The sequence below is a fragment of the Spermophilus citellus genome (genome assembly GCF_964194105.1).
Source record: "Spermophilus citellus genome assembly, chromosome: 15".
In the NCBI taxonomy this organism is placed as follows: Eukaryota; Metazoa; Chordata; class Mammalia; order Rodentia; family Sciuridae; genus Spermophilus; species Spermophilus citellus.
In genome coordinates, this window is record NC_138195.1 from 92,818,888 (window position 1) to 92,840,087 (window position 21,200).

Consider the following 21,200-nt stretch of genomic DNA (forward strand, 5'->3'; position numbering starts at 1 on the left):
GCAGATCTGATTATGTTCCCTGGGCTCTCAGAAAAGAGAGGAAATGTTACACTTTCTCATTAAATGAGAAACGATATTAGATACAGTATAAAGGTATAGATCAAGATATAAAGATATAGATATTGGATATGACTAAGGACCTTTCGGTGGGTACAGGAAAACCAACTTTGGCTAATACCAGAAAGCCACCTTTACTTTTTCAATGTACTTTTCTTTTTTTCCCCTTTTTAAATTTTTTCTTTTTAGATATAGATGACAATAGAATGTATGTTGACCTATCATACCTACGTGGAATGGAACTTCCCGCTCTTTTGGCTGTACATGATGTGGAGTTTCACTGGTCACGTGTTCATATGTGAACGTAGGAGAGTGCAGTCTGGTTTATTCACCTGTCCTTCCAATCCCATCCCTGTCTGTCCCCTTCACTCCCCTCTGTCCACGCCAGTGTGCAATCTACTTTTCATTAACTTACTAGGTATGCATAAAATCTGTTTTTAAAAATATATCCCCAAATTCACATTTCCTACCAATTAATTGTTTTCTTTTCCCACCAGTAAATCTGAGCAAAGATGTTTAGAAATCATACATTATCACATGTCAGGAACGGAGAATGCAGTTTATGAGGAGAACAAGAATTCTAATTTGTTACACACAGCCCATATAATTAAATTTTCTAAGTACTAAACTGACAATTTTTTTCATAATTGTTTGTTTTATTAGTAAAGACAGAAAATGAAGACGTTTTAGCTGATCGAGCAGCGAGCTCCCTGCTTGGCCAGGGAGGCGTAGGTTCTAGGCACAGGAAGTGCCCTGCAGAGCAGCAGGGAGAGGACAGTCAGCCATGGCAGGGCCTGGCTTGGGTCTTGATATCTCTCTGAGCTTCCTTCCCCCCGTTAGATTCCGAGAAGTGACATCCTGTGGGATGTGAGAGAACCCGCTCTGTCCTTTATAGTCTTTAGCCAGCCTGTTGCCCCAGACTTCCAGCACCCACCAAAAGGTCCTTAGTCATGTCTACATCTACACTTCACACCAAAGGATTCCATCCAGGCAGCTTGGGGTTGCTTTGGAATAATTAGGGGAAATTAGCCTTCCGAGTTCCAGCATTGGATTCATAGCTTACAAAATTGGAAGCACCCTTTTGCCAGGAAGGGAATTTGGGTGCAGGAGTATACAAATTGAAAAACAAGTTAAAACTGCTATTCATAAGAATTAGTACAGAGAGTGCTCATTTTAGTGACTTCCAGAGTTGTCAGGCTTCCCTGATGGGCAGGTGCCTCCTGACGCCCTGAGCCTGCTCCTGGGCTACAGGAGGTTGCATTTCCAAGCAGAGTGATGATGCCTAAGACCCAGGAGACTGAAGGCACAGAAATGTGGACGGAGCTCTTCTCTCCAAACCTGCCTACCGTCACCTCTTGATGTCTGAGGGGGGGTGAGACACTAGAAGAGCTAGTGCTGCCAGCCGGGCCCTTCAGAGCCCGGGCCACCAGGCCAGGTGACTCGGAGCTCCTCAGAGCCTGGGCCAGCCAGGCCAGTGACTCAGAGCCCTTCAGAGCCCAGGCCAGCCAGGCCAGGTGACTCGGAGCTCCTTAGAGCCCGGGTCAGCCAGGCCAGGTGACTCAGAGCTCCTCAGAAACCGGGCCACCAGGCCAGGTGACTCGGAGCTCCTCAGAAACCGGGCCACCAGGCCAGGTGACTCGGAGCTCCTCAGAGCCCGGGTCAGCCAGGCCAGGTGACTCGGAGCTCCTCAGAGCCCGGGCCACCAGGCCAGGTGACTCAGAGCTCCTCAGAGCCCGGGCCAGCCAGGCCAGTGACTCGGAGCCCTTCAGAGCCCAGGCCAGCCAGGCCAGGTGACTCGGAGCTCCTCAGAGCCCGGGCCACCAGGCCAGGTGACTCAGAGCTCCTCAGAGCCTGGGCCAGCCAGGCCAGTGACTCGGAGCCCTTCAGAGCCCAGGCCAGGTAGGCCAGGTGACTCGGAGCTCCTCAGAGCCTGGGCCAGCCAGGCCAGTGACTCAGAGCCCTTCAGAGCCCAGGCCAGCCAGGCCAGGTGACTCGGAGCTCCTCAGAGCCCGGGCCACCAGGCCAGGTGACTCAGAGCTCCTCAGAAACTGGGCCACCAGGCCAGGTGACTCGGAGCTCCTCAGAGCCCGGGCCACCAGGCCAGGTGACTCAGAGCCCCTCAGAGCCCGGGCCACCAGGCCAGGTGACTCAGAGCCCTTCAGAGCCCGGGTCAGCCAGGCCAGGTGACTCAGAGCCCTTCAGAGCCCGGGTCAGCCAGGCCAGGTGACTCGGAGCTCCTTAGAGCCCGGGTCAGCCAGGCCAGGTGACTCAGAGCTCCTCAGAAACTGGGCCACCAGGCCAGGTGACTCGGAGCTCCTCAGAGCCCGGGCCACCAGGCCAGGTGACTCAGAGCCCCTCAGAGCCCGGGCCACCAGGCCAGGTGACTCGGAGCTCCTCAGAGCCCGGGTCCTCCACTCTCCCTTCTGTGGAGCTCTTCGCCTCTCTGCCCAGCCTGGAAGGAACACCAGTGGCTCCAGGTGTCAGAACCTGATGCCTTTGCCACTGTGCCCACGCTGTGCTTCTGATGGACCTTCATCCCCCATTCCCACCCTCACCTGGCAGGTAGCCCATCATGGTCCCCACAGCACCAAGTCACCCCACCATGACCCTGTCACAGTGAGTGCGATTGCTCCTTTGAAGGTCCCTTCTCATTAGACAGGGCAGACACCTGGCACGTTCCCATTTAGAGCCCCACACAGGCACAGGACTTGGCCTCCAGCAAAGGATGGTGCAAGTACTTGTTACTGAGTGGTGAGTGGAGGACCCTGACCCTGGTGGCCACCTTGACTCCTTCAGCCTGTCCCGCACACTGGTGTCCTGCTCTAAGCATGCCCGAGTGACACCCTCACCACACCCTTCACCTGCTGCACTAGGCTGTCGCCTGGTCCCTCCACAGGTCTGGCCTGGACCCCCTCTCTTCACAAATGCGCTTGCTGGGGGAGGCTCCTGGCTGCTGTGAGGAGCTCCAGGGGCAGCAGGGCAAATGGAGAGGCAGGTCCTGCCAGGGCTGGTCTTCCAGAGCTCCCTGGAGGCTTGGCACCCCCAGCCACACGTTTTGCACTCGTGTTCCCGGGGCCTCTGTTCTGCTTCCTCAGCGTGTCCTGAGCACCCATCGGGTCCGGCAGGAAGCAGGTGCAGAGAGGGTGAGCTGGCCCTGCAGCCTTCCCTGTCCTCCTTCCAGGTCATCTTTTTAATCCCCACCCCCCCCACACACACATATGAGAGGAAACTTGCCTCTCTGTGTCTGACTGACTTGGCTTAACATGGTGCTCTCCACTTCTGTTCATTTTCCTGAAAATAACGTGACTCCATTCTTCTTTATGACTGAATCATATTCCATGGTGGGTATAGACCACATTTTCTTTTTCATTCCTCTGCTAATGGACACTTCGGTTGGTTCCCCCTCTGGGCTACTGCACACTGCCTCGGTGGATCAGAGAGCAGGTATCTCCCTGATGTGGCCATCTCGTTCCCTGTGCCTCTTTGCCCAGTGGTGGGCCTGCTGGACCATCTGCTAGTTCCAGTTTTGATTTTTCGAGGTAGCTGTGCATTTAGCTATAGGTTTGGGTCTTCCAAAGGACTAGAGATGGAACCTCTAACTTCATCAGAGGCACAGCCCCCTTCCTCGGCAGAAGTTTCCTGTTTAGGGTCACAGTCCTTGTTAGACTGACGAGTTTTCCTTCCCGCTGGTTATGTCAGGCCTTCTTTCTTGTTGCTTTAAATGTTTCCAGGACAAGGAAAAGAGGCTGAGTACCTGCATGCAGAGGGTGTGCACAGGTCTGTGGGTGCCTCGCTGGTGAGAGCTGTCTTCCAGGCCCGGGGTCTGCTGGTAAGCAACGTGGAGGTGCCTGACCTCATGAAGTTTGTATTCCAGAGGGTTGGGGGATGGTGAGCCACGTGATACGTAGACAGAGGGTGCCCTTGTAGGAAGGTGCCCCCCAGGAATGGGGCAACCAGAATGGGGGCTCAAGTGCATTACAGTTGGAAGTGGAAGTGGCATTGTGGCACTTGGGAAAGGAGACTTTGGTGCCAAGCTGTGCAGGAGGGGAGAAGGTGAGCCAGATGGCCTCGGGGAGGAGGCTTCTAAGAGCACTGTGGTAGAGCCAGCTTCTAAAGGGTACAGATGGCCAGTTCAAGGATCCTGCCCTGGGCAGTGTGACTAGGGTAATGAGGGGAGTGGGGTGGAGTCCGGAGGTGAGGCTGAGCATCATACGGTGGCTGTGTGGCCTGAACATCACTGCTGCAGGTTTTCTTTTTATGTACGATAGTGGCTGTGGTGATATTTCTGCCAGAACTTCCATGCAGTGTTGTTGAGGTGTCTGATTCTTTCACCCAAATGCCTTCTATTGACTTTCTCTATTTAACTCATAAGCCTAGATTTTTTGCTTTTAGCCCCTGTATGACACCAAAGCAGCTGATTTAAATAACACACACACACACACACACACACACACACACACACACACGGGCTCTGTGTCATTATCCTGTAAGCTTTGGTTAGACAGGAGTGAGAAACACATCATGCTGTACACTTTTAACTGTATAGCCTGATAATTAGCTTGTGAAAACCATACTCAATTTTGCAAACAAGTCGTGATTCTAGAAAGTAATTAAAATTAGTCATTATCCTACCACTTTGTGGGTTTACCTTCTACATGCTGTTGCGATCTTGTCTAAGCAAGACTAATAAAAAAAAAAAAATCTTGACTGAACATCTGTTACAAAGTGACTTCAAATTTGCATCTTCTCTAGGACTTGTGAATGGGGTTTTGGGTTCAGGTAAAAGGAGATTGATCTGATCTGTTAGGACACCTTTGTAATTTTATGTGTGGGACATTTAGCTGAGATGTCAACATAATCATAAATTAAAAATCTGTAAAACATGTGGATTTTGTTCAAGCAGATTAATCTTAATAGAGAATGTTTTATATTTTCTAATTAAAATTATGATGGTTACCATTATGAACAATGCTAAGTTTCTATTTGGCAATTTATAAAGAGATTTAAATTTTGATAAAATCAGTGGAATGGGCTCTTTTAGTGTTTAAATTATGTCTATGTAACATAATAAGAGGAGCCTTCTACAGGGGACATATACTTTATGTATTTATAAATACATAAGTAAAATTATTTTATATTTTATGTATTAATAACATTTTCATGTTATAAGGTGGAAACTGGAAATATGAACAATGTCTACATGACACTGGATACGTTACCGTATGTCTGTAATTGATGTCCACCTTAGCACTTTTCTTATTGAGTGGACATCTTTTTTCACAGAATGTGATGTGAAGCATCCACAATTTATACCCACCAATTCCAAGACTGTTCACTGGCCCCAGGCCAGGTCGCATATAGTGTGTAAAAATACTGATCAACATCAGCTCTGACTAGGAAAGGTAATGTTTAAATTCAGCTGCTGACACCCCTGTCCTCCATGGGTACCATCCAATGGGAAGTCATTTCAGGGGGCTCCAGGCAGTGGCTGGCAGGCCCTGGGCCACATGGGAGCTTGGGAGATGTCAGTCTCCTAAGGGTTGTTGTATTAGAGCTTGGAGTTTCATAATGATGTCTTTTGAGGTGCTCTTCTGACCCTGTTAGTAGGAATTTAAGAGCTTCCATGTGACGTGTGGTTTGATGCTCACTTTAATTATCCATCTGCTCGTTTTGCAGTAATCAAACTCGAGACCTGTGTGTTGGAACCTGATTGCATAAGAGCTAGGAACTTGCTTAACATGATACATAAGGTCTATCTTAACTATCACTCAAGATCATTTTAGAATTAGCCCTAAGGGCATGCCCACTGAAATCACTGGGGAAGCCAAGGCCTGGCTGACACTGTAAGTCCACATGGCCCGGACGGTGCTGGTCTGCCAAGTGCATCCGGAGACAGCAACAGGACTGGCTGCGATTAGGAAAGACAACATGAGATGATTGACAGTGGTTAGTTGAACTTCTTTAGAAACTGTCTCCAGTGCAAGACAACAACCACAAAAAAAATTTTGAAAGTAATAAAATAATCACGTAAGTTTAGTTATAAAATACACTCACCAAATTCAATAGTTTCCCCAAATATAGAAAGAAAAAGAGAATGCTTAAAAGCTTATTGACAAAAGCACTCCTCCCAGTAGAAACCAAAATAAGAAGAACTCTTTAAGGTTCATCTGACAAAAACTTCAAAGTGTCCCCCAGTGGCCTGAACATAGACTGGAACAGTTGGGGGAGCAGTAGGGGTGGGAAGCTGTATGGTTAGCTGCCAGGATTCCTTCAAAAATGGAATGGAATTCCCATTTGAATCCCAATGGGGCTGTTTTCAAATTTTAAACTGTGGTTCTAAAGTTCATGTGCAAATAAATTGGCATGGACACTTAAGAAAAATGTGTAAAACAAGAGTAATGAAGACTTGTAATACTGAATGAACAATAAAACCACTTGAAAGCTGCAATAAATTTAAACAATTAATGAAACTGAAAGTAGTTCGTTTCCATATATGTGTCAGAGTGAGGAGGGAATCCTGGAATATCAATTTTAAATGCACATGGCTTATGGGAAATTGTGATTTTTAAATTTTCTTCTTCATATATTTTTGAAGTTATACTGAGTAATCCATCCATTTTAGTTCTGAACTTTGACCCTTATGTCCATTTGTGTAACTACCACCAAATATAGGAATATTTCCCTTCCCCTTAAAACATCCCTCAGGTCTACTGTCATTAACCCCCTCCCCCGTCTCATTCTGCTTTTGTAGAGTTTCCCTTGAATGGATTCCTACAGTTTTATGTGTCTGGCTTCTTTCACTCAGCACGGTGTGTTGGAGATTTGTCTGTGCTGACTGAACAATAATTTACACCCCTTATTTTTGAATAATAATCCACCATATGGATTTGCCTAGTTAATTTGTCCATTTCCTAGGAAGTAGGTATTTGGAGTGTTTTCAGCATTTGGCAATAACAAACAAAACTGCTGCAAAAATTTGTGTAGAGGTCTTTGTATGGGTATATGATTTTATTTCATATGAAATACATAAAAATACACAAAAGTGGGTTGGTTGGCTCATATAGTAGGAACCTAATTAACTGTTCGTGGGTGGACACTCTGTTCCCCAGTGGCCATCCTCTTCAGCCCAACAGTGTGTGTGGGGGCTGCCATTGTTCTTCTTCCTGCCTTTTAAAAGAATCAGTGGTTCTAAAAAGTGTATAGTGGTCTCCTCCTGGTTTAATTCCATGTTCCTAATGACCAATGACATTGAGTGTGTTTTCATGTGCATCTTGGCCATCTGTGTCTCTGGGTTGGTGAAATGTCTCTTCAAAATTTTTGCGGATTTTTTTTTACAAGTTTTTAAAATTGATTTCCGAGCATTCTTTAGATAGACTGAATACTGCATACAAACCATTTGTCAGATATTTGTTTTGTAAGTATTATCTCCAATTCTGCAGCTGTGTTTTTTTTACTTTCTTTACAGTCTTTTAAAGACCAAAGTTATTAATGTTGAGATAAATTTGTCATTTTTTTCTTTTGTGTTTTTTGTTTTTGTTTTCTAAGAAAAATTAATAAATAAATAGCAATAACAGAAGTAATTTGGTTCAAATGTAATCAAAAATAAAAGTTATAGTTAGAAAAAGAAGAAATGCATGCCTAAGCCAAGGTCACAGACTTTTCCTGCTACATATTTTTTTAAAAGGAGTTTTATTGTTTTGAGTTTTAAATTCAGGTGTCTGAAGCATTTTGTGCTGATTTTTGTATGCTGTATGGGTTGACCCTTCCTCCCTGTCTTCCTCTCCCCCTTTTCCTTCTCATTTGGGTGGCCAACCATGTTGGCCCTTTTGCTAGAAAGACTATAACAATGGCCCCATTGTTGACAGTCAACTCACCGTCTGCGTGTAGTCAGGCTGCTTATTCTGTGAGTCTGTTCCTCCCAGTCCTGCACCTTCTTGGTATCTGTGGTCTTATGATAAGTCTTACAGTCTGCAGTGTATGTCCTTTGACTTTGTTGAACATAGCCTTGGCTGTTTTGTGTTTTGCTCTCTTTTATAGAGTTTAGAATCGGATTGCTGGTTTTTACATAGATGGCAGCTGGCATTTGGAAACTGCAGATCTGCTGCATCTTAACGATCCATGAGCATGGTATACCCCTCCACTTTCTTTAGGTCTCATTGGATTCTCCTTAGTGTTTCCTGGGTTTCAGAAGCTGCTGTGATTTTGAAATACTCTTTCTGGTATGGCCTTGTATTATATTCATCGTCACCGTTGTCACCACCACGGCTCACTTACCTAGGCAGCTACTGTGCTCATATCCTCCAGTTCATACCCAATTCAAACTTCTCAGGAATTCCATCCTACAGACTTATTATCCCAGTTTTACAGGTGAGGGAACTGAAGCTTGGGAAGGCTAAATTGCAGTACCCTATACAGTATTTGCAACCTGTTGGGTGGTCATTCCACCTGTCTCCTGTGAAACCCTTGGTGTTGGCTTCTAGATTACTTTTGTATCATGAACCTATGTATCTTAGACATATTTGATAAGGCCAAAAAAAAGGACATTTGTACTCTTTTGTAGCACTCCCCCTGCAGAGTATCTGTTAAGGCTAGAATACATCCCTGCTGTGAATTATCCGATAATCAACCACTCATACATTGAAGAAGCTTCACCTGCAGAAACAATATGCCCTCCATTTAGTTGTATTTTAGCCTCCCCAACATTGTCCTGAGTTAATACTCCTGCTTAAATCTCTCCTCTGCTCCTGCTACTGGAATATGAGTTTAAACACCCAAATCAGTGCTCAGAGCCCTGTGGCTGTGTCCCTTGGTAGTTTCTTTGAATGGAAAGTAACCACTTCTCACGAGAAAGCCCTGGGCAGTCTGTGCTAATCCCTTTATAACACTGGCAGCCTTGTGTCTTGATGACTGTCCTGTCCGCTTCTCCCTGGACTGTGTAGATGTGGTTTTCCCTCAGCTCTTTATTGTTGAAGTCTCCATACATACAGGAATGTGAGCAGGGTTACAGTGACCCTGCGCAGCTGCCTGCTGGACCTTCTGGGAACCGGGCTGTGCCATATTAAACTCTACGGGAACTCCCTTGCCATAGGTGTGCATCCAGGTGTCAAGGAAGCCTCTTCTGTTGCCAGTCCAACGCTGCATCACAGACCCCTGACACATTATCTCATGAGAATGATTCTGCTACCTAGTGACAGCAATGTGACACCAGTGAAAATTAACAATGGTTCCCTAACATAATGTCCACTTCGGATGGAATTTTCCCATTGGCTTTTTGTTAGAGCATCCAGGCCAGGGATCTGGCCACATGTTTCTCTTCCCTTCCTCATGGTTGCATATTTTTGTCCAAAAAAATACCTCATAAGTGGCAGTGTGTGCTTAGCAGCCATCTCACCAGGAGGCCCCCACCATCATCAGGAACTTGTGAGGCGGTGTTTTCAGGTGGAGTGAGGGTCTTGGTCCTGAAAGACCTTTCCTTGCAGGGTTTCCATGTCCGTGAGGGATCTGCCTGGATCTGCCACTCCCTTAGGCCTGAAGCAGGTGGATTCTCAACCTCCTCTTCCTCCCACTCCTTGGCTGGCAGGTTGCCTTTCCCGTCTGTCCTGGATGTATCTGTCTAGCCTCACCCCCATGTTATATTCCTTTGCCCATCCTGGCTGTGTGTCTGTCTAGCCTCACTCCATGTGCTGCCCTGTCTGCCTTGACACTCAGGCTGTCCCAGCAGCCCACGTGTGGTCAGGGGAGCCTCGTGCCTCTGCCTCAATGCATCTGGAAGGCCGTCCTGGCGCGGGCTCTGTTTGTGTTCAAACCTCTGGGGGGTTCTTTCTCATCCATCCCGCCCCTGGACCTCAGGGCTGCCCATTTCATGGTACGCGTGCTTTAAGCTGCACTTGGCCTCACTCCACCCCAGGTTGAATCTTGCTTTCTGCTGTTTCTTATGACACGTGCAAGTCCCCTTTCCTCGGAAATGCAGGCTGTGATGAGGGCAGACCCAGATGACAGGGAAGGGCACCAGCCCCCCGGGGGTGTGTCCTCTGCTGTGCTTTGCTGTGCTTTGCAGGCTGCTGGAGGCATCCTGCTCCTGCACAGCTGTTCCTGGGGCCCCACAAACTGAGTCACCCTTCCATGTCAGGAGTTTTGAAAGTGAGGGTTCAGGTGTTTACTGCCCGGGTCACTCGGGTCTTAGCTAGTTTTAAGCAGAAGTGTTGTTGGGTGGTCTATTGTGATGTAGAGCTCTGGGGTATATAGCCATAAACTTTGGGTGTCCATATAATGTATAAAAAGGGATTTCACAGTAAATACCTTATAGTAGATTATCTCTGTTCCCTTATATATTTGCCTCGTATTTCAAAATATCTGCTCCCCTGTAATTCACTAATTCTTTTTTTATAGTTGTAGATGGACACAACACTGTTATTTGTTTGTTTATTTTTATGTGATGCTGAGGATCCAACCCAATGCCTCACACCTGCTAGCCAAGTGCTCTACCGCTGAGCCTCAGCCCCAGCTCCCCACTACTTGTTTTTTTTAAATATTATTTTTAATTGTTGATGGACCTTTATTTTATTTATGTATTTATATGTGTTGCTGAGAATTGAACCCAGTGCCTCACACATGCCAGGCAAGTACACTACCACTGAGCCCCAGCCCCAGCCCCCCACTACTTATTTTTAACACCTGGTATGTGACATTATTCATCCCTATGACATCACCAATGAGAATAGAATCAAGCACAATATGCTTTTATGATCCATATGTTCCATTTTACCTGAGTGTCACCTTTGACCTATATGCCTGATGGTAATGATGTCCTTCAGGTGGAGAAGCTGACTATAAAAGTGTGTAGACTTCTCGATTCCCTCTTCTGCAGGAGGAGGGTGTGATGGCTGTGACTCTAGGTCCATTATGTTGTATTTACTGATGCTGTGTAGCAAGAGCTGAGACTTGGAGAATCTTAAACACTCTAAGGCTCTAATATCACCTGATTTATCGAGTTCATAAAAATAAAATGTAAAAATTACTGCTTTATTTTCTGTCTTTTGTAAGTACCGAATGAACTATATTAAGAAGTTTTATACAGGACTGAGGTTGTAACTCAGTGGTAGAATGCTTGCCTTGCATGTGTGAGGCCCTGGGTTCAATTCTCAGCACCGGATATAAATAAAAACAAAGGTCCATTGACAACCAAAAAAAAAAAAAAAAAACCAACAACAACAAAAAATTGTATACAAAGTATATATTCCTCATTATATCATGCAGTGTAATTTTTAAATTTCATCTTTTTATCATTCACTCCTAATGTGTTTAGATTATTATATTGAATGAGTAGCATATAATTATCATGGGTAACTTAACATCTAAATGCCCTGTTGGGGTCATGTCTTGTCAATGTCTTCCTGCAGTTACTGCTGCTGTAAAATTGGCATTGATTTTGTTTTTAAAATCAGATTTCTTTCCTTATAGTATCTGGAATAATATGAGATAATGGTATTTTGTGAATTCAACCAAGCACTCATTTTAAATTTAAGATGCAGGTTTAATTTTGTTGCTGGGAGTTTAAAATAGCTAATAGGTGACATTAATGTAGTTGATCAACCATACTCTTTTCACCCTTGTATAGCTTCTTTTTACAAACATTTCTCGTGCTACGGTTCTTTATAAAATAAGTAAATCACAGTATTTTGGAAATTAAATGAGTAAAAATTAGCCACACATTGAATAAAGACATTGTGGGGCTGAGTTTGTCTTTAGAGGAGAAAAGAGCCCTCCAGTGTTTTCTTGTTTATACGTTATATGAACAGCCACGTACTCTGTGTGTTCACATGATGTATAAACAGGAATTTCACAGTAAATATCTGATAACAGATTATCTGTGTTCACTTATGTATTTGCCTCATATTTCAAAACACCTGCCTTCCTGCAATCCCCTACTCCTTTTTAACACTGGGCGAGTGCTGCCATTCCTCCCTCCGAAGCCCACCCACCTGGTTCTCATCGGGGGAAGGAGGAAGCTCAGATGATTGATGCGAGTAGAAACTCGTTTTTCCCTGAACTTGAGTTTTAGCAAGAGAACCCATTTCGGCTTTTTAATGATGTCTTATGCTTAATAAAATATTTAATCAAAAACAGATGAAGTACTTTGTAAGGCACAGCCAGGGCTCTTGATGTTCAGCGTGTGTGGCCGGCACCATCCTGTGTCTTTCTGCTGCCCGGCTGTCCTCTGCCTTTCTGAGATCCGCGCTCTTAGGCTCCCCCCTGCCTCTCTCAGTCCCAGCAGAGCTTTGAGGTAGCTTTAAGGAAATTCCTTTTGCTACGAAAACATGAAGTGGGAAATTAAAACATTGGGGAAATACTGCTTCTTTTTTTTTCAACAAATATAAAGTAAGAGAACAATTTTATTGGGATTATAGAATTGGAAAGGAATTTCCCAAGTCCTTCATTATCGTGATGATGATTTTACATCTAAATAGTATGTTCCATTGCTTCTAAAGGCAAGTGGATCTATTTGCCCTGAAAATCAGCTATTCCCAGTGCTGCCTTGTCCATTGGCAATTCCCAAGGTGCAGTGGCCAAAGTCTTTTGGCTTTTCGCTTCCTTTTTCCTCTCTAGACTGTTTTGAATCACTGTTTCATCCCTGGTCCTCTCACCCAGGTACTGCTGACTCTCAGTGGCCTTTTGTTCTGAATATGCATCCCCTTACAAGTAACACTATATCATTTAATTAATCAATTTTTATTTTTTAAAAATTTAAGTTTCTTGATATATATCTCATGTAAAATTGAATTCATCTATTTATAGTGCCCAATTTAATACTTTTTAGTACATTCACCTAGTTGTTCATTAGCACAGTTAATTTTAGAGCATTTGTATCACCCCGAAAGGGAACCTGACCTTTTATCAGCCACTTCCCATTCTCCCCAGGCCCCCATCCCCAGTTAATTATTAACCTAGTTACTGTCTCAATAGGTTCACCTTTTCTGGACGTTCTTAGAAATGCAGCCACACATTATCTGGACTTCTGTGACTGGCTTGCCAGTTTGTGCAAAGAATTCAGCTGGAATTTTTATAGGAAGTGTAAGGAATCTATAGATCAGTCTGGGAGCATTGTTCTCCCAGCAATATTGAGTCTTCTAATCCATGAACATAGGGCATCTTGCCATTGATTTAAACCGTCTTTAATTTCTTTCAACAATATTTTTGATATTAACAATATTCAATGTAAATTTTCTTTCATATTCCTATTTTATTATTCTTGATGATTTAGTGGAATTATCTTCTGAGACTCATTTTTGGATTGGCCATTGGTAGTGTATAGGAAAATTGGTTGTTGTATTTTAATCCTGTATTCTGCAACCTGATAAATGTAGATCTTTTATCATTTTGTAAAAATAGCTTTTAATCATCTTCTTATTTGTTCTTTCTTTCTGAGATTCCTGTTTATTAGATAATTAATATATCTTCAATGAATTCTTTCTCTTTCTCTTTGAGTGTGTTGGTGATTTTGTTATATTTCTGGAGGATTTTATTAGTTTTTTTCTTCCCAAACTTCTATTTTAATGTTTATTTCTGCTTACACACTTCAGATACTCTGATTTAAAATTGAGACTCCTTTATTTTTTTCCTTTTTCTTTTTTATAACATGATGTTCTTGTTTCATTGATATAATCTCATATATACAAAGGTAATAATTGCAGTTCTTTAAATTCTCTTACATGCTCTGAATATTTTTTATTTCCTCTGGTTTTGTTTTTATGTATTAATGATCTGTGAACTTTGAACATGAGGCCCTGGTATCTGAATCAGACCTTCTGCCTCCCAGAGCTTACCCCACACATTGAGGCTGGTGCTGCCTTACAAGGCGAGCCTACGAGGAAGGGTGGCTGTCAGAACCCAGTGGTCAGTATTACTGGCTTGTTCTTTGGCTGGTCAGTTTCCCCTAAGACTAGTCTTGTGCTCTTGTTTACTGTGTGACTGAGGTCAAAGTGGGAGTTTGTCCTAACCTTCTTGCTGACATGCTGGGAGGTGAGCCGAGGAGAGAATGAGGCATTTATTATAGGTTTGTTATCCCTAGGTATCTGCAAGCCAGCTTTTCTCTTTCGTTGTGTCAGGCACCCTCTGTGCCTTCTGCTTACAAGTGAGCGGGGGCCATTTGTCTTCTTCACATGCAGCCTTACTTTCGGAATCAATTTTCCCCCCAATACTGTACATTAAACCCAGACGCACTTTAACCCTGAGCTACACCCCCAGCCCTTTTTATTGTTTTAATCTTGAGATGGGGTCTCACATGTTGCTGAGGCTGACCTGAACTTGTGATCCTCCTCCCTCAGCCTCCTGAGTCATTGTATATTACAGTGTGGCCCACCGTGCCCAGCGACCAGTCCTCCACTTTGCAGCTTCAAGAGTTCCCTTGACTTCAGTTGCTTCTCCTCTCAGTTTCTTGGTCCTTGTCCATTTTTTGTTCTTTCAATATCTTTTAATGTCATTAAAATGTTTCACTTTGTATGGTTAATATTTAATGATTGTACGATATTTCACTGAAACACTGTGGCACAATTACTTGATTTAATGATTAAAAATTCAGGACACCCAGTTCAACTTGAATTTCAGGTGGACAATTTCTTTCCAATGTATGTGTATCCCGTGCAATGTTTCCAGTGCAGTGTTTGGGACATATTTATTTTTTGTTCTTTGTCTGAAATTCAATTGGAAGTGGGCATTCTGTATTTCATCCTGCAACCTACAAAGTTCCTATTACTTACACAATTTCTTCCCTTGAATACCTAGGTATTTTCCGTGATGCAATGGACATCTTTGCGCTTAAAATTTCCTATTTCAAATTGCTTTCTCTGGTGGGTTATTAGAAGTAGAATTATTGAGGAGATGAGTGTTTTCTCCAAGACTTTTCCAAGACTTTTGCCAAATCGCTTCTTAAAAAGGTTATAGCAATTTATGCTCCCACCAGCAGCGTATGAGAGTCCTCATTCCCTGCTCCCTTGCTACCATTATCATCACTTAAACACTTCTTTGCTATTTTGGCAGGCAAATAATGCTATATCATTTTCATCTCTGATTACTAATGAGGTTCACATTTTTTGTTTATTAAGCATTCGATGTCCTGATTTTGAAATTTTCTGCAAGTGCATCCTGACTTCTCTGCCCTTACTTTGCATTGCTTTGAAGTCATAGGAATAGGTCTTGTTTTTACTTAGTTAATTATTTTTACTCAGGGGCTGGGGCTGGAGCCGGGTCCCCAGGCTCATGTACAGGACAGTTTCTGCACCATGGCTCACCCCCAGCCTACCTGCCAGTCTACCTGTCATTTAAAAATAAAGCCTCCCCATGACTACTAAGTGCATTTACAATAAATCCATTAAAACATTGAGGATACTAATGTTCTTCTGCATCTGCAGGATTCAAGATATCTTCTCACAGTTCTTCCCCATTTTTGTTCCTAACAAATGACTGATCTCAAGCTCAGCTTCTGCAGGCACTGGCTTACCCATGCTTAGCAACCACAGGGACGCTGTGCAGGCTTCTGCTGCACTCCCAGGGACAGTGGACTCCATGGCGTCAGCAATGCTTACCTTATGAAAGTACCCACGTGGGTACGTTGGCCTGGTGTGGTAGTGCACACCTGGAATCCCAGCAGCTCAGGAGGCTGAGGCCGCAGGATCAGGAGTTCAAAGCCAGCCCTATCTCAAAATTAAAAAAATACAAAGTGCTGGGGATGAGGCTCAGTGGCTAAGCACCCCTGAGTTCAATCCTTAGTGCCAAAAAAAGTACCGATACCTGGAAGATGGAGCTCCATTTCCAACATGAGGGAGGTCGGGGAGCCCTTCTGTGGACTTCCAGAGGCGTTACCACTTTCCAAGTGAGGCCACAGGCACCAACACAGAGAAGCGCTGAGATGGCAGAACGCCCTTCCTCTAGGAAAAGCAAGACCAAAGAGCACAGTGGCTGTTGGTGCATCTGCTGCATGTGCTGTGCTGGCAGGCCTCCTGTCGCCCATGGTGGTGCCTACCCTTCTGCCCTCGCTGGGCCTTTCCAACGCCTGTCGGTGGGCGGCCTGCACAGGTTCAGCCTGGCCGCATGTGCCTCCCCAGGCCTTGCTCTCTGGATGTTGTTGGTCTGACTTCATTTTTCACATCTGGTACCGCGTCGCTGCCCACTCTTGGCCACGCAGTGCCTGGATCCTCTCTGGATCAAGCCTGTCCACGTCGCCCTCTGGTCACTGGGCCTGACTCCAGAGGTGCTGACTCTTGTCCCTGGTGCTTCTCTGAGCACATGCCCTCAGCATCTCAAGACCTCCCAGGGGCCTCTTTTCTTTCTGTTTGTGACTTGGTATTTTGCACTTTGGTTTGTACCTCTGGTCAAAGATAGCCGTTCCACTGTGAGCGTCTCCATGGGTGAACTGTGTTGGCATGCAGAGATTACTTCCAGCACTTTCCAGGTTCACCTGGATTGATACAGGTGTGTTCGTGCTCAGGAAAAGCTCCTCATCTCACAGGGAGGAGACTAGGTCACCAATGGCGTTTCAAGGTAGAGTTTAGGGCACGGTCCTGAGGAGGCCTGACATTTCTTCATCTTCTCCTGACTGTCTACCTCCTGTTGGCTGTCAGCAGTAGCTTCAGATTTCTCAGAGAAAGAATTCATTTGTACATATGGATAAGAGGGAAAGAAATGAGCTCATCCAGAGAGCCCCCACCCTAGAGCCCTGGAATGCTGGTTTTACAGCCATTGTGGCCACTTCCTTTCCAGAGTCTGCAGCCTCTGAGCCTCAATCCCACAGCCTGTAGAATGGGTTCAGAGAGTCCACCCCATGCTGAAACAAGGTCCTGGTACTCACAGTCCGAGCACAGTGCATGGTCCACATGCAGTCTCACAGTTGTCCAAAGGAGGGCATCTCATGAACAGAAGGCAGGATACCAATGCAACTGTTCTTGAGCTCAGTGGGATGCCAAATATTTACGAATTTCAAAAGTTCATATTCATAAATAGACATTTTACCATTTTTACTAATTCTTCCTCCAATGCAAAACAAGTATTATGTAGCTCTTTCCCTGAACACTACCAACTTGGAACCTAAATCTCAGCAATTATCATAATTCACAAATTATATTTCTGGGCAACTGGAAGATACCATATCATCATTATTGTATTTGTTCAATTTGTGTAATGCATCCTTCGAGGACTCGTTTGGAAGCATGTGCATATACTATAGATACAAAAATGGATTGCAGAAAGTATTGGACTTTAGCGTTTCACTGTGGAGTGCATATTCCCAATTAATAGAGCAGACACTTAGGTATTCGGATAGGTGGCTGGAAAAAGTTGGGTTGGTAAAAGAACACAATTTAGGCACTCATTTATTAGGGGGAAAATAGGGACATGTTATAAACTATGCCTTGCTCTATACTTGTACTAAGCTTGTACTTGTTTAGTGGGAGGAAATATATGGTCTGTGTTTCTTAAAATGCCTTAATTTAGGGACACACACTTAAAAGTAAGGAAGACAATTCAGGGTCCTTAGCTCCCAACGTGGGAGTGGGAATTGCAGTGAGACGCCCCCAGTAGGTACCCACCCACGCACACGGGCACCTGCACACCCACAGTTACACCCTGGCTCACTCCTTGCTTACTGCTCTGACTCTTTACCTTCTCCATGTCTTGATTTTATTTGCTGTTTTCTTCTTTCCTCCTCCTTCCCCTTTGCAACCAGCTCTGTCTGATATGAGAAATTTCCAACTCTCTCACTTGACATTCCGGTGAGCCCGCTTTCCTCGCACCGATCTTCCCCAGGAAGAGAATTGGACCATAACTCACTGCGGAGTCGGTGGCGATTGCCTCCAAATTGGCCAAGGGGGACACAGGCAGATTTTGAGCAATAAAAGATCTCTCTCTGCCATGGCCCAAGAGGAGGGGACATGCACACAGGGTGCCTGATGATGAGGGCAGCAAGTGCCAGGAAGGCACAAAACACAAGTGACCTTGATTTTTATCTTTTCTTTAATCTTTGCATATTTAATAGAAAAACATTTGAAGTTTGTTTTTCCAGTCTGGACAACCGCGTGTCAGGAGGCATTTAATGCAGTCAGGGAGAAAAATATATATATATTCCCCTTCCAAAAATCTCAAGGTTGAAATGGACCAATCCTGTGCTCTCATCCTTGGGCAAGACCTGGCAGGATGCAGGGCCCAGCAGCCCCCTTGCCTCTCCTGGATGGCTTAGATGCCAGACTGACAGCAACTCTCCTAACCTTTGCTCTCTCCTCTCTGATTCTATCTTCTGATCATTTGCAGGGGAACTTCGTGGCATGCATGACAGCTATTTTACGACAAATGGAAGATTATCATTATGCTCACCTGATCAAGACTTTCGGGAAGATGAGGACTGATGTTGTGGTGGGTGTCCTTTCGTCCACTATTACATGTCTGTATGGTATTGGTATTTCTATTTTACATAGATTTGTGCATAAGCATGTGCCTCTGAGTGATTGATGTATCACCAAAGCCTTGTTCCTCAGAAGACCAGAGTCCTGACCTGCAGACTCGTGTCCACTGCCGACCTGGAGAACCCACTTCTTGTCTTCTTTGGTCCATCCTTTCATGAGCTTTGGGTTGGCAGCTGGAGGTGTTTCCTGCGATGACTGTCATCGACTCCCGTTCTTGGCTGGTCAAAGCCTGACAGGCTTTGCAGTCTTAAGCTGCACACCATTGTTAATTAGCTCTAATCATGGATGCTCAACAACATTTCACCAAATAACTCTCTAGTCACCCTCAGTGAAACTATGATGCAACTTAATTAGGAAAAGTATCATGGAGGGAGTTCATCGAGACGGAGCCTTCTCCCCAGGGACCTGAAAGTCCATTGCCATATGGTGGGTATCCTGCAAGAAGCTGCAGCCAGTCCTGTTGGCAGAGCTCCCGATCAGACATCCACACGAGCTCCAGGATTCCACTCTCGGGATCAGCTCCTATAGACTGCCCACGGGTTCCTGCGCAGTACAGCAAACCTGCTGGGGTGTGCACAATGGGATTCTCTGTGTGTGACATCTACCGGATAAAGGGATGGGAAGAGGAAAATGATTTTTATGATTTTTTTCTCCAAGAATTTTTTCTGGGACAATTTTTTAAATTGTTGCCACAATAGGTAGATAGATAGGTAGTTAGGTAGATAAAATTCTAAGTAGAATAAAAATGAACCTATACCTCAACATCATAGCAATTTCCCTTACATAAAAATCGGGGTACAAGAAAGCATGCCTGTTTGCCTGTATGTGTCTTTTGGTTTCCTTTGACTATTAATGAATAGTTTATAGTAGAGGCATATTCAAATATGGGATATATATCACATTTTTTACTAGGATTCATGTTAAATCATGGCATATTGAAATCAGATTTTGTATTTACAGCTTGTAGTGCCATAATTGAATCTTAAATGTGTTCATATATCCTGCTTTGGTCAATGAAAAGAATAGTTATAACTTGAAGTTCAATGAATAATTTCTTAGATAAAATTCCAGGCTAAATAATAACAGTTTTCAGAATGAGAAGAATTACCCATCCTGCAAAGTAAAGATTCCAGTTAATAATTTGTGCATTAGCAGAACAGTCACGGTCAAAACCCACACATGCAGACTGTTAAAACCATCTCATCTGAACTCCTAAATGGTGCTACTGATATGGGGGTCTGTGAATTGTGAAAAGTGATAATGACCCACGGTGTTTAAAAATTGCTGTAATCGATGAATGCCAAGCTAGTGCCTCTCTCCTTCCTCAAGCCGAGACTCAGATATTTACTCCATGTTGTGGTCCTAATATCCCAAGGGACATCTTTTTTCCTTTTGGCACAACCAGTCAGAAGATCAATTATTTGCAGACGATTTCATTTCCATTATAAAATGGCATTTGTGATTTGTATATCTTAAATTCATACTTCAGGGATGGTGAACCTTTTTTTATTGCTGTTAATCCATCAGAAACTTGGTAGAATCTGTTTCTACCCATTAACTCTAGGTAGAGGGTGTTTGACTCTTTTTCTACCCTAAAAGACAAAAGATAATTTTATGTGAACTAATTGGAAGGTATTTAGTATACCCACCTGAGACAGCCTCAGCCACATTCTGAAGACTTCCTTCCTTCTGACAAGAGCTCCCCCAGGTTGGCAAGTCCAGCCCTTGCTGAGGTGAGTTATTCCCACACACACCCATGGGTCACAGAGCTGTTGCTTTTACAGCCTCTCTGGTGGCTCTCTGATCCGAGGTAGTGGGAGGACAGAGCACACAGGAAAGACTGACCTAGAAAGGAAAAGGAATGGACACGGTCCACACAGACCTCCCTCCCAGCGGGGCCAGTCCTGTCCTCGAGGATCTGAGCCCCTGACAAGTCTTCAGACCCTGCAGCAGACACACCCATCGACCCACAGTACTGCCACCCTGTGTCCAAGTCTCAGCACCAGGAACGGAAGCAGACAGCTTGCCCAAGGCCTGCGTCGCCAGGCAGAGGGATGAGGTCGACTCTGGACCTTCCAAGGGAGACTGCCACCTTGCCTCTTGTCACAGATCCCCACTACAGGGTTCAGGAAAAACAACTTGCTTATTTGCACCCTCACTGAGGACTCTTCCATGACCACACGCATGGAGGTGACCTCCACAACAACTGATTCTGTGACACTGTTCTCTGAGTTTCATGACTCAGTTCAATTCTGACACTGCCTGAAGCTAGTGCCAGACCCAGAGGTCCCAGGGCCAGTTTACGTCCACCTGGTGGGTCTGTCTCCCATACTGCTGACGAAGTACCTGTAAGTCTGGGGCTCCTACAACTGCCTCCCAGGGCTCGTAGTCATCTGGCATTGTTCTCAGAACTCAGGAGGCACCTGGCTTATGTGCACTGGTTCACTGTAAAGGATGCAACTGCCAACAGCCAACAGAAGCACCACGAGAGCAAGGCATTGGACGGGGCCGCAGCAGAGGTACCCCCTCCAGGCCTCTCCTGCACCTCCAGCTGTTCAGCAGCTCAGAGTTCATCAGACAAGGCTGAGAGTTCTTCTAGCAAAATCTCCAGCCTCCTCTCCAGGGTCGGTGGGTGGGGCTGGAAGTTCCAACCCTTCAGTCTCTCTGGTGACCAGCCCACTCATCCTGTCACCT

The 21,200-nt window shown here is 44.8% G+C and overlaps 1 protein-coding gene across 4 annotated transcripts in view; it reads left to right on the top strand.

Annotated features, from left to right (window-relative positions):
- Positions 1–21,200, top strand: part of DOCK1 (dedicator of cytokinesis 1) — a 458,484-nt gene that overhangs the window by 275,284 nt on the left and 162,000 nt on the right. For all 4 annotated transcript variants that reach the window (XM_081267092.1, XM_081267094.1, XM_081267093.1 and 1 more), the window contains exon 28: positions 18,355–18,456. In XM_081267092.1, coding sequence (XP_081123218.1) covers positions 18,355–18,456 — 102 coding nt within the window. The remainder of the gene's footprint in view (positions 1–18,354; positions 18,457–21,200) is intronic.